This window comes from Chamaea fasciata, unplaced genomic scaffold (assembly GCF_029207755.1).
Source record: "Chamaea fasciata isolate MVZ Bird 193981 ecotype frontalis unplaced genomic scaffold, bChaFas1.0.hap1 SCAF_2, whole genome shotgun sequence".
NCBI classification, from domain to species: domain Eukaryota; kingdom Metazoa; phylum Chordata; class Aves; order Passeriformes; family Sylviidae; genus Chamaea; species Chamaea fasciata.
The window spans coordinates 116,450,775-116,463,871 of NW_027094087.1; the positions used below are offsets into that span (position 1 = coordinate 116,450,775).

The following is a 13,097-nucleotide window of genomic DNA, read 5'->3' on the forward strand; positions in this document are numbered from 1 at the left end:
CAGGGCCCTGGCGCAGGGGGACTGGGGTGTCCCCGTGTCCCCACTGATGTGGCCAGGAACACCTCCCCAGTGCCCCGATCCCACTGTGCTGGAGGCCTGGGGAGGGCTGGAAGAGAAGAGCAGCAGCCAGAGGCTCGTAAAATAGACTACATGCTTTATTGGATTGAAAAGTTTTATGAAATGACAAAAAAACAAAAACAAAAACAAAACAAAAAAACAAAAACAACCCCACCTTAAATCAAGAGTTGGCAGATGCGTCAACAGTTGCCATTTGGTGGATCCCCAACCCCTTCTCCAGAAGCATCCACAGGTCTCTGCCACCACGGGCAGCTCCGGCCCCGACCCCGATCCCGGGGGCCCTGCCCAGGACAGTGGCGTGCCCACGGAACCGGGGCGCCCATGAACCGGGGTGTCCATGGAATTGGGGAGCCCATGAACCGGGGTGTCCATGGAATCGGGGTGTCCACAGAACTGGGGTGCCCACGGAACCGGGGTGCCCATGAATTGGGGTGCCCATGGAATCGGGGTGCCCATGAACCGGGGTTCCCATGGAATCGGGGTGCCCAGGCAGCAGCCCCGGCTGCAGGGCCGAGCACGTCCCCCCGTCCCCAGGGAAATGCAGGCACTTGAAGTCATTGAGAGGAAATTTGAAACTTATCCCAAAGCAACAGTGAAATTGTTTAACTCTCACCTACGGAACAAAAAAACACCTTTGTAGCCCTTCCTGAATTGTCAAGACACAAATATATTACTCTGGCATAAAGCAAGGCCCCGGGGCCCCTTGGCATCCAGCCTGGCCTCCTCTTCCTCCCCCCATCGTGCATCCTCCTCTGCCTCGGCAGGAGCAGCCCCCGGCACGTGTGGGATGGTGGTCTGGGGACAGAGGGGTGCTGAGGACAGGGACCCTGGGCTCGGGGGTCGTGTGGTGCCCCTCCAGTGGGGTGGGAGGGGGCTTGGGGTTCCCCTGGCAGCCCCGGGGCTGGGGGATGCTCCTGGAGGAGCTGGGAGAGGGCGGCAAGGGGACGGAGCAGGGGCAGGGACAGAGCAGGGCTCATCCCTGGGGATGGAGCTGTGCTCAGCCCTGGGGACGGGGCAGGATCCGGCAATGGGGCAGGGCTCATCCCTGGGCATGGGGCAGGGCTCATCCCTGGGGATGGGGCAGGATCTGAGGATGGGGCAGGGCTCATCCCTGGGGATAAGGCAGGATCCGGGGATGGGGCAGGGCTCATCCCTGGGGATGGAGCTGTGCTCAGCCCTGGGCATGGGGCAGGGCTCATCCCTGGGGACAGGCCCAGCCCTCGCAGGGAGGGGACTCAGCCGCAGTTGCTGCCCTGAGTGGGGACCCCTCAGTGGCCGGGGCTGTGATGGGGACAGCCCGAGGCGAGCCGGGGGCTGTGAGCAGCAGGATGTGAGCCCCGGTGTGCTGAGGGAGGACGGGAGAGCCCCAGGGAGCGGCTCAGGACGGACTGAGGCCGGGTCAGGCTGTGCCGGCGGCGGGCACGGGCCGGCACAGCCAGGGACAGCCAGGGCAGGGGGACACTGCCTGTGTGAGCCTCCTGCGGCCCTCGGCACGGCACCGAGCCCCGGCACCCGGCCGGCTCCAGGGGAGGGAGGACTCCGGCACGGCCCTGCCACCCAGGCACGGCCTGTCCCCTGCCTGGAGAGCCCCGCTGTGTCCTGGTCCCTCCCTCGGGCGCTGCCCGGCCAGCCCAGGGGACACGGGGACAGGGGACGGGCGCGGCTCCCGGGAGCCCCCTCCTCTTCGTGTGCATGCGGCGGCCGGCCCCGGCTGTGCAGCAGCTCCCCTCGGGGTGGCCCCACCCTCGCGGTCCCTTGTCACCATGTCCTCAGGCGGGTCCCCGGGGCACGGAGGAGTCCGGGGGGCTGCGGAGGGTGCCCGGGGACACGCTGGGGACACACAAGTACCGGCGAGGGCAGAGTCCTCCCCCGCCCCTGCGCAGCCAGAGCTGCTCAGGAGGGGATCCCCTTCCCAGGGGTGCGAAAATGACTGGGAGAAATGAGGGAGAACCGCCGCGAGCTGAGTCACCCCGGGGGGAGCGCGGAGCGGCCGGCGCCGCCCCGACCCTCCATCAGCCTGTGCAAAAGTTGGAGGAGGCAGGAAAACAAATTAATAACAACGATTAAAAAAAAAAAAAACTTAAAAAAAATGAAACCACATTGAAACCAAACCCAAAGGCCGCGTGGCTGAGCAGAGCAGGAGTAACTGGAAGCCATGCACAGCAAAGCCGGGAGCGCAGCGGTCGGAGGGGAGGGCAGGGGCGGCTCTTCTCCCGGGCGAGCCGGCGGCGTCGCGGTTTTTTCGTCTCGGAGATGAGGAAATAAATAAGTTTAAATAGCTCCTCCCGTGCCGGCGCTGGGGGTGACTCGGGGTGCGGAGGGTGCCGGGGCCGCGCTGCCTTCCCGGTGCACGGCCGGCCCCGGGCCCGGCGGGCGGGACGCGTCCGGGGGTGTCCTCCCCCTACTTCTTGGGCTTCTTGAAGATCTTTAGGGGGAACTTTTTCTTGCTCTGGCCGAGGTCAACCTCGTCGCCCGTCAGGCTGCTGTCCTCGTCCCCCGGGCTCTTCTTGGCGGCCAGCTGCGGGATGCGGGTGTTCCTGGCGCCGCTGGGCCGGCAGTCAGAGATGGGGGAGGGTGTGTCGGGCTCGGTGGAGCTGGGGCTGTGCGACCGGGACGAATCCGAGTGGCTGGGCTTGCCGGCCGTCGGGTGGCTGATCTCCCCCAGGCTGGAGGACTTCTCCATGCCGTGGTTCACCATCATCATCTTCTTCATCACCATGGGGCTCTCGGGCAGCCGCTCCGGCAAAGCCGCCAGGGCGGAGGGCTCCCCGTGCCGGCTGCCGCCGTTGGGCGTGGGCGCGCCGGGGCCCGGGGGCCCGGGGACAGCCTCCTCCATGGACCGGGTCAGCAGCGTGGGCCGGGCAGCCAGCAGCTTGGGCGCCGAGCTGGGGATACGCTGGTGGTCGCTCAGGTGCGGGATGGAGGAGTCGGAGTCGCAGCGAGTTAAATCTCTGCGGTGAGAGGGCGGGGAGAGGAGGGCAGTCAGCGCCGGCCCGGCCCGGCCCGGCCCGGCCCCGCACACACGGAGGGCGGCGGCGGCGGAGGGGCCGCGGGGACCCCCCCGGTGACCCCGGAGAGGGGCCGGCAGTGATCCCCCCCCCCCCCCGCCCGCCCTGCCCCCGGCTCTGCCCCGCTCTGTGCCCCCAGGGTCAGGGACCCCCGGGCACCCCGAGCAGCCGGCGGGGAGCCACGCAGCCGGGATGGAGGCTCATTCCTCCCCGCCCGGATCCCGGCGGCGCTCCCAGCTGGCCGCAAGGCCGGCGTGTCCCCCGATGCCCCGGAGGGTCCCTCAGCCCCCGCCACAGCCGTGTGTGCCCCCCCGCCCCGTGCCCGGCTCAGCCTCGAATCCCGGCGGCAGGAATCAGAGGCCGGGCGTCCCCGCGCGAAGCCATGCCCAGCCCCGCCGCTGCACGGGGTTTGTGCCCAGCCTGTGCCTGCCGCTGGCGGGGCCGGGGGGCTCCCGGAGCCCCTCCGGAGACTGGGAGGCAGGAGGGGGGAAATGACAAGTCACAGCTCGCTCCTCCCGGCTGGAGGGATGGCTGGCTGGCTGGCTGGCTGCCGGCCCCACGGCCCCGGGGAGCTCCCGGGGCTGCCCACGGAGCCCAGGGCAGCGCCGCGGGATGCGGTGAGGGGCCCCGCCCTGCCCAGGCACAGCAGGGGCTGCGGAATGGGAGGCAAATGGAAAGGGAACGAGCGAGGAGGAAGAGGAGCGGAAGGGGGTGAGAGGAGGTGGAGGTGCTGACCTGACCCTCGCCCTGGAGCCCCCCGATCTCTGCTCCGGGCGCAGACCCTGCACAGGGCTCACCCAACCTGCCTGGCACTGCACGAGGAGCCCCAGACCATCTCCTGCAGAGCCACCATCAACAGCAGCCTGGAGGCAGCTGAAGAGAGCGGCAAGACACGGGAAATCCGCAACAGAGCTGGCACCTGGGAGAGGTCCAGGCAGAACTGGGGAGATGTTCGGGAATCAGGGAACGGTTTGGGTGAGAAGGTACCTTGAGGACCACCCAGGGCCACCCCTGCCACGGCAGGGACACCTCCCACTGTCCCCAGTGTCCAACCTGGCCTTGGGCACTGCCAGGGATCTAGGGGCAGCCACAGCTGCTCTGGGAATTCCATCCCCACCCTGCCAGGGAACAATTCCTGATTCCCAGGATCCCATCAAACCCTACTTTGAAGCCATTCCCTGTGTCCTGTCCCTGCAGGCCTTGTCCCCAGTCCCTCTGCAGCTCTCTTGGAGCCCCTTTAGGTGCTCTGAGCTCTCCCTGGAGCTTCTCTCCATGGGAGCACCCCCAGCTCTCCCAGCCTGGCTCCAGAGGGGCTCCAGCCCTCAGAGCATCCCCATGGTCTCCTCTGGATCTCTCCAGCAGCTCCAGGTCTCTGTGTGCTGGGCCCCAGGGCTGGGGCAGCTCTGCAGGTGGGGTCTCACCTGAGCGGGGCAGAGGGGCACAGTCCCAATCCCTTCCCTGCTGCCCACACTGTGGGATCAGCCCAGGGCACAGGGATTTAAGGTCCCAGTGCTCATGGCCAGGGCCTGTGGAGCTTCTCCCACCAATGCCCAGCTCCTTCTCCCCAGGGCTGCTCCCAGTCCACTCCCCAGGCTGTGTTTGTGCCGGGGCTGCCCCCACACGGGAGCAGGACCTTGCCCCTGGTCCTGGCTGAGCTCCGTGAGGCTGGCACAGTCCCAGCTCTCCAGCCTGTCCAGGTGCCTGTGGATGTCCCATCCCTTCCCTGCAGTGTGTGCCCGCAGCACGCAGCTCGGTGTCCCTGGCAGTGTGCGGGGCCGCCCTGGATCCGCGTCCCCGTCACTGATGACGTTTCCCAGCACTGGTCCCGATCCCGGCCCCTGAGGCAGCCGCTCCTCACTGCTCTCCACAGAAGTGACGGCAGCCGCTGGAGTCTCAGCACGGACAGGCCCAGAACGTTCTCCTCAGACGGGAACAAGCGCACGTCCGTAACAAAAGCCACGGAATGAAGTCGTCCATTCAGCGGGGCCGTTGTTCAGCAGCTCCACGGGGACACACACAGGAAAAGGGGATCACCAGAGCCCCCGGGGGGCTGGGGCTCAGCCACGGAGAACACCGCAGCTCTTCTCTTCCCCAGCGGCAAGGAGCCCTCCCTGGGCACGGCTGGCATCGTCCGCGTCCTGGCACATGGAGCCTGTCCCGGGAGAACGGGACAATCCGGATGGTGAAAATCCCCAGGGAACCTGAGTGAGCAGCTGGAGCCCCTCCAAGGGACACACCTGCCATGGATCACACCTGGGGAGCCACCGAGCCCCTCCAAGGGACACACCTGCCATGGATCACACCTGGGGAGTCACCGAGCCCCTCCAAGGGACACACCTGCCATGGATCACACCTGGGGAGTCACCGAGCCCCTCCAAGGGACACACCTGCCATGGATCACACCTGTGGAGTCACCGAGCCCCTCCAAGGGACACACCTGCCATGGATCACACCTGTGGAGCCACCGAGCCCCTCCAAGGGACACACCTGCCATGGATCACACCTGGGGAGTCACCGAGCCCCTCCAAGGGACACACCTGCCATGGATCACACCTGTGGAGTCACCGAGCCCCTCCAAGGGACACACCTGCCATGGATCACACCTGGGGAGTCACCGAGCCCCTCCAAGGGACACACCTGCCATGGATCACACCTGTGGAGTCACCGAGCCCCTCCAAGGGACACACCTGCCATGGATCACACCTGTGGAGTCACCGAGCCCCTCCAAGGGACACACCTGCCATGGATCACCTCTGGAGTCACCGAGCCCCTCCAAGGGACACACCTGCCATGGATCACCTGTGGAGTCACCGAGCCCCTCCAAGGGACACACCTGCCATGGATCACACCTGTGGAGTCACCGAGCCCCTCCAAGGGACACACCTGCCATGGATCACACCTGTGGAGTCACCGAGCCCCTCCAAGGGACACACCTGCCATGGATCACCTCTGGAGTCACCGAGCCCCTCCAAGGGACACACCTGCCATGGATCACACCTGTGGAGCCACCGAGCTCCCAGGGCCACCAGCAGATACTGCAGGAGGTCACCGTCACGGCTGTCACTGGGATAACTGGGATCACTGGGCCTTGGGAACAGCGGCAGCCATGGAACAGCGGGGCTGCCCACGGGGTGTTGGAGCTGACTCCCTAAACACGGACACACCCACACACCTGGGCTGGGACACCTCGGGATGCTGCCACCGCCTGCACCTGGAATGTCACGGCCATCACAACCTCCAGCTCCTTCAAGGAACTCAGGAACCTCCTGCTCTTCCCAAGTCTTTCCTGTTCATGGCTTACCACTCCTGCAAAGGGGAATTTCTGCTGGGAATGCCTGCCTGGACACTCCTCTCCCAGGGAAGGCGGCAGAAGCCCCCACCTGCACATGCGGAGGCGCCACCATGGCACAACACTCACTTGCAGAGGTTTATTTCCCCCACAAATCCCTGGGAAGTGCCCCTTTTCCAGGAAAACCAAGCAGCCTGGCTTCGAGGACGTGTGAGGAGGGCGAGTGTTCCTCGCTGGGCTCCGAGAGCTGTTCCCTCTCCTGCAGGGACCAGAGCGCTCCTGCAGCGCGTGGACAAAGTGACGACAGCAGATGGAGAGCCGCGCTCTGCTCCAGCAGGATTCTCCTCCCGGAGGGCAGGCGCTGGGAACCCGATCCCAGGACAGCTGGTCCCGCACGGCGGGAGCTGGGCAAGGCCAGGGGAGGGGCTCGGTGACACCACGGCCACCGTGTCACCTCCTGGCACCTCTCCCCGCAGCACAGGGCCCGGGGATCCATGTTCCCACTCCTGGTGCGGCTGTTCTCTGGGATCCTTGGCCCTGGACTGGAGGCACCACGGGGGTTCCACCTCGCTGGAGCCCCAGTTCATCCCTCTGGGCTCGTCCAGGGGGACTGAAGGAGCCGATGCCCAAGAGCACGCAATTCCCAAATATTCCAGTGGTCCAAGCTAACCCTGCTCACGCGCAATCCCTCCGGCTGTAACTCAGGAATATATTCCTGAAGGACACAGGGAAGAGCTGGTGACAGCAGCAGCCACCAGAGCAGCAGCAGTGCCCACCCTGCTGTGCCAGGCTCCAGGGACGTCCTGGCACACGGGACACAGCCACCATGCCAGGAACAATCCAGGGGACACCCGACAGACCAGGACATCTGGTCCTGGTGTGGCACCCGCGGGCTGATTTTGGGAGCTGAACACCGACGGCCAGGAACTTGTGGGATTTCCTTGAGCTCCAAATGAGCCTTTTCCTGGTGGTTCCCACAAGGAAGTGCACAACAGCAGGGACAGGATTCCTGGGATCACGCTGGCTGGGTCAGAGACAGCAAGAGGAGAGGACACTCCTGAGTCCAGGCCAGGACAAGAGGGAGGGAAGAGCATTCCCAGGATACTGCCATCGTCGTGGATGAGGCTCAGCCAGGGCCTGGCCTATATCCCACTGATTTCCATGAGGATTGTACTCCGGAACTGTTACGGCACATTTTCAAGAGGAAAAGCTATCCCAGGACACGGCTGGCCTTGATGGGATCCCAGGAAGGGATCAGAGGAAGTGTTCCTGTGGAGCAGCAGGAGCCCCGGACAGCTCAGCCCCCCTGGAAACCACGGAGCACCAACTGGACAGGGGAATACCTGGGAACCTTCCTCCATGCCAGCAGTGCTCCCTGCTCTTTTCCACGGATCCAGGCACTCCCCACCTCCACAGAGCGGCCCTGCCAGCGCTCACCTGCCTGAGGCAGGATGGATCTGCTTCCTCCTGGCCTCCTCCCAGCCCACCAGGACCCACCCGAGCCGGGAGGGAGGGCGAGGAGATGGGGATGGCAAACAAAAGAAGCAGAGAGCGAAGCATGGAATAAGGAAAGCCTGGAGGACAGGAAGGCTGGGAGTGGAGGAGGAGCAGGAGGAGGATGGAGAACAAACACCTATTTTTCCCCCAGCCCTGCAGCCCACGAGGGATTTGATTTCTCTGGGTCCAGCCCGGCCCAGGAGCTGCCCTGGGTGCGCTCCAGCAGCCACAGAGCCCTCGCTGCCTCATCCCTCCGTCTGGCTCCCGGAGCGCCCTCGGCTGCCGGGCTCTGTGCGTGTAGCACCGAGGCTTTTCTCAAGGCCAATCCCCCAGTTTGCCGTGGGGCTGAGCTTGGCGCAGCCTCAGCGCAAACCCAACGGCGGCTTCCTCCCTTCCAGCCTGCGAGAGCTGTGAATTCCTCATTTCCCTGGATTCCTGAGCCTCTCCCTGCCCTGAGCTTTGGCTGCCGCCTCCCTTCCTGGTCGGAGACGGGGCCGGGCACGGGGATTTGGTGCCACGCTCCCATCTCCATCGGCTTTCCCCACCTGAGGCAGGCACCGGCAGCAGAAACCTCTGTGCACACACAGCCCCTCCAGCCCCTCTCCCGCCCGATCCCGCAGCCGCCTCCGGCCCGGAACCGCTCTGACCTTATCGGCGCCGGATCCTCTGAAGCCAATTGCAAAAGAGAAGCAAAGAGTGAGGAGTTGAGGGAGCGGCTCCCTGCCGGGATAACCCCAGCAGGATTCCGGAGACAGCGATCCCCAGCCTTGCTCAGGGGGGGGGCAGCTCCTTGGAGACGTTTCTCCCGGGAGCTGTGCCCAGCCTTGGCATCTGCTGGATGTGGGAGAGCCCCCGCCGTCGGGGGGACACATTCCTTCTACCCAGGGAGCCAGCAATCTTTGGGGTTCTGCTCTGCTCCTTGCCGTGACTCCCTGGGAAGGAGGGAGGGAGGGAGGGAGGGAGGGATGGATGGGAAGGCCTCGGGGACGGGATCTCAGGGAGGAGCAGCAATCCATGGGCCCGGCAGCGGCGCCTTTGGGGATGCATCAAAGCAGGATCTGCTAATGATGCGGTGGGATAAAACAATTAACAGCGACAAACCCGCATCTCTGGGCACGCAGCTCCTCATTTCTGCTGCTGGGCTCAGCAGGGATGGATGAGGCGGGGTGGGAGGGGGGTTCCCTGCTGCGGTGCAGCTGGAGCAAATCCCAGGTGGGAGGTTCTGGCTCCATGGATTCTCCTGCATCACCGACCAGGCTTTGACGTGGGAGCAGGGAGAGCACAGTCCTGCTGGCGCCCAGTGGTGACCAGCTGGGCTCTGACCAGGGGAGGCCCCACTCGTGCCCTCCTAACGACCTCTGGCATCGTCCCCTCCCCTCCCTGGGGTCCCCACACTGGATCCCGTTTCTCTCTGCCACTCTCAGGGGCTCTGCAGGGACTCAGGCTTTGTCCTGGGCAGGAATCCCACGTGTCACAGGCCTCAGGTGGGAATAAATCATCATAAACAGCTATTCTGGACACAGGACACCAGCCCCAGGCTGCCAGGATGAGCCCTCCCTCCTGCACAGTCAGGGAGGCAATGGAAGCAGGGAGCAGCAGCATTCCCAGCTTTTACCAGTCGAAATGGGACAGCTGCAGTTGAGCTCCCACTGATAGGAGTTAATTAATTACACTGCTTCTCATCATCCCCAACCAGCCATTGCTGAATTAACTGAGATGCTGCTCTTTAGTTCTCCATGGTGGAGCAGGTGCAGGAATTTTCCCCTTGGCATTTCAGACTCCGGGATGTGCCTGGGGCTGCTCAGCTTTGAGACACTCGGGGCAGGGAGGGGGTGGAACATCCAAACCAGAGACTGTGAACAAGGCCAGCAGAGATCCCAGCACCTGAGGGCAGAGGGACCCACAGGCAAGGGGACAACGGGACAACGTGCTGGGATGGGTGAAGATGTGGTGACTGGGAATGTTTCCCTGCCTGGAGAAATAACGGTGGAAGGACATTTCCCCCATCCTCTGCCTCACCCAGAGACTTCCAGCCTTCTCCCAGCAGTCTGCTCCCCAATACTGAGGATTATGAGACTGTTTTTGAATTTTGCCACGGGAAAAGCATGGAACAGAGATGGGATGACCTGTCCAGGGCCGCAGGCAGCACCCGGCAGGGACAGGATTCCCTGGTCCATCACAGCCTTGCCACTGCCTGCATCGAGTGCCTGGGACACCTGAGGCCAGGAGCACACATCCCACTGCCCCTGACCCCTGGGGGATCCCACGCCACACCTCGGGACTGGCTGCATCCATGACCCCCTGGGATGAGGACAACCGGGACCTCTCTCAGGTGAAAGGCACCCGAGGAAGCTGGCCCTGTGCTTGGCACACACAGATTCCTGTCAGGGCCCCTGGAGCACCAGGCAGGGTTCCTGCTCCTCCCTGTCAGCAGCACAGTGAGCTGGGACAGCTCTGGGATTTAGGGATGGAGGATAACCGGTCCCTAGGACGGGCCAGCTCTCCAAAGAGCCGACTGAAAGGGACCAAGCCAAAGCCAACAAAAGAAGCTCCGACTCCTTCCTATGACATTCCTTAGCCAGAACACCCCCATTCCTCATCCCTACCAGACCAGAGGCAGAGTCACTCCACAACTCATCCCTGAACTGCCACTCCAGCGCCTCTGAAAACCATCCCCGATATCTCCAGCTGCTGCCTCGCGGTCCCCACCCCTCATGTTCCCTTTGTGAGGACCCCAAGGAGGCCCAGGCTTCAAATCAGGTCGGGTTTGGTGGTGAGTTCTGTTACCTCCTCACATCCCGTTGTTTAGGGGATGCCGAGCACCTGGGAATTCTCATTTGCTCAGCTACAGTGAAACAACAGCAGAGCCCCTTGGGAATGCCCCCACTGAGCTCGTGGGCATGGGGATGGCCCATGGAATCCTCCTTGGAGGCTCCAGCGGCTTGGGAGAGCAGTGGAAAGAACGAAAGTGGAAAAAAACCCATGGAATAAAGGCCCGAAAGAAAAGGGCAGGAGGAATGTGAGAGAAAGAGCACCCCAGCAAGCATCAGCTGTGAGGCACAGCAGGCAGGAGGCAGCTAGAAAAGAAACAGCAATATACCCAAAGCTCCCAGTGCGACAGCGAACTCCAGAGGTGACATCAGGAGGGGGCAGGTCGGGGATGGAATCCATCTGGAGGAAATAAGAGGTGGTGTGATGGTAATAGATAGGGTGGACATGGCAAGCAGGAGCAGGTGCGGTGGTGGTGGATGAGGAGCAGGAGGTGGAGGAGGTGGAGGCAGGCGATGGGCCGGAGCCGGGCGGGTCGGAGCTGAAGGCCTGTCCGGAGGTGAGGCTGTGCATTCGGCGCAGGGACACTCGGCCCGCCCGCAGAGGGGCCACGGGGCCCGCCTCGGGCTGCCCCGGCACGAGACTCTCTACCAACCTCTGCGATCCGTGGCCGTGCTGCGGCTCCACCAGGCGCTGCCGGACTGTGCTGGGCAAGGCCGGAGCTGCAACGACACACGGGGGGAGTGAGGGGCGGCCCGGCCCACGGAGCTCCGCCAGCGCCCTGACGGCACCATCCCACCATCCCACCATCCCTGTCCTGATGGGACCATCCCACTGGCACCATCCCGCCATCCCTGTCCTGATGGCACCATCCCACCGGCACCATCCCGCCATCCCTGTCCTGATGGCACCATCCCACCAGCACCATCCCGCCATCCCTGTCCTGCTGGCACCATCCCACCATCCCAGTCCTGACGGTACCATCCCACTGGCACCATCCCACCATCCCTGTCCTGATGGCACCATCCCACTGGCACCATCCCACCATCCCTGTCTTGCTGGCACCATCCCACCGGCACCATCCCACCATCCCTGTCCTGCTGGCACCATCCCACTATCCCTGTCCCACCGGCACCATCACCATCCCTGTCCTGCTGGCACCATCCCACTGGCATCATCCCACCATCCCACCATCCCTGTCCTGCTGGCACCATGCCACTACCCCTGTCCCACTGGCACCATCACCATCCCTGTCCCACTGGCACCATCCCACTGGCACCACCCCACCATCCCTGTCCCACTGGCACCATCCCCATCCCACCATCGCCATCCCACCATCGCCACCCCAGTGCCCCGTCCCACTGGCACCATCCCAACAGCCCCGTCCCAGTGTCGCTGTGCCACCAGCACTGTCCCAGCAGTTAAGGCCCGTTTAATGCAGAAGCAGCTTTAAGCTGGTGCTGAACATGCTGGATTAATGCCCAGCCCATGGAAAAGTCCAACACTGCTGATGTAGGTGCCTCTGAACACCTTATCTGAGCATCTTGCCTGACGCAGAGAGTGCCTGCGTGATTCATGCCAGCTGGAGCCACCACCCGGCTCCCGGAGAGCCAAGAACCGGGCACTTCCAGGGCCCTTCCACCCTCACAGACATCTCATGGCTCCAGCCCTGCTGCCTGGCTGGGACCTGCACAGCCCACAGGCAAGCAGGTTGATGTTGGCACCTGAAGCTCCACTCCCAGAGCTCAGCTCTGCTCTGTTCTGGCACTGCTGTGCAGGGGCAGCACCAGGAGCAAAGCAGCATGGAATCATGCAGGGGATTGGGTTGGGAGGGACCCTAAATTTCATCTCTCCCCACCCCTGCCATGGCAGGGACACCTTCCACTGCCCCAGGCTGCTCCAAGCCCCAGTGTCCACCTGGCCTTGGGCACTTAGAGGGATGGGGCAGCTCCCTGGTTGGCTGAAAACACTGGGGTTGAGGATCTTGGGCAGGAATTGTTCCCTGACAGGGTGGGCAGGCCCTGGAATAGAATTCCCAGAGCAGCTGTGGCTGCCCCTGGATCCCTGGCAGTGCCCAAGGCCAGGTTGGACACTGGGGACAGTGGGAGGTGTCCCTGCCATGGCAGGGGTGGGATGGGATGAGCTTTAAGGTCCTTCCCAGCCCAGACTTTCTGGGATTCGTGCCTGACTCCTCCATGCCTGAGCTGGTGACTCTGGCCCCAGAGTGGCCTCACCTGCTCCCAGCCTGTTCCATGACCGCTGTGACTGATCAGAGACTCTCAACCAGAGAAACATTCTCCTCTGGCTGCCAATTCCCCTTGCTTTGGGGAGCCACGTGGGAATGCCCTTTGGAGCCCCAGCACCAGCTCCTGAACTGCCTTCAACGCTCCTCGGGATGTCTCCAGCCCTGTGGTCACACCTGGCTGGAGCTGGAGCCCAGCAATCCCTGAGCAGCT

At 63.9% G+C, this 13,097-nt stretch overlaps 1 protein-coding gene across 7 annotated transcripts in view; it reads right to left on the reverse strand.

Annotated features, from left to right (window-relative positions):
• Nucleotides 1-134: 134 nt before the first annotated feature.
• STIM1 (stromal interaction molecule 1) overlaps nucleotides 135-13,097 on the reverse strand; it is a 69,225-nt gene continuing 56,262 nt past the window's right edge. For 3 of the 7 annotated variants that reach the window (XM_066177235.1, XM_066177237.1, XM_066177236.1), the window contains 2 exons: nucleotides 10,973-11,363; nucleotides 135-3,029 (listed from right to left, as the gene is read on the reverse strand). In XM_066177235.1, the coding sequence (XP_066033332.1) occupies nucleotides 2,480-3,029; nucleotides 10,973-11,363 (941 nt within the window). In that variant the 3' untranslated portion in view covers nucleotides 135-2,479. The remainder of the gene's footprint in view (nucleotides 3,030-10,972; nucleotides 11,364-13,097) is intronic. The other 4 variants (XM_066177241.1, XM_066177239.1, XM_066177238.1 and 1 more) reach the window with 2 other exon arrangements.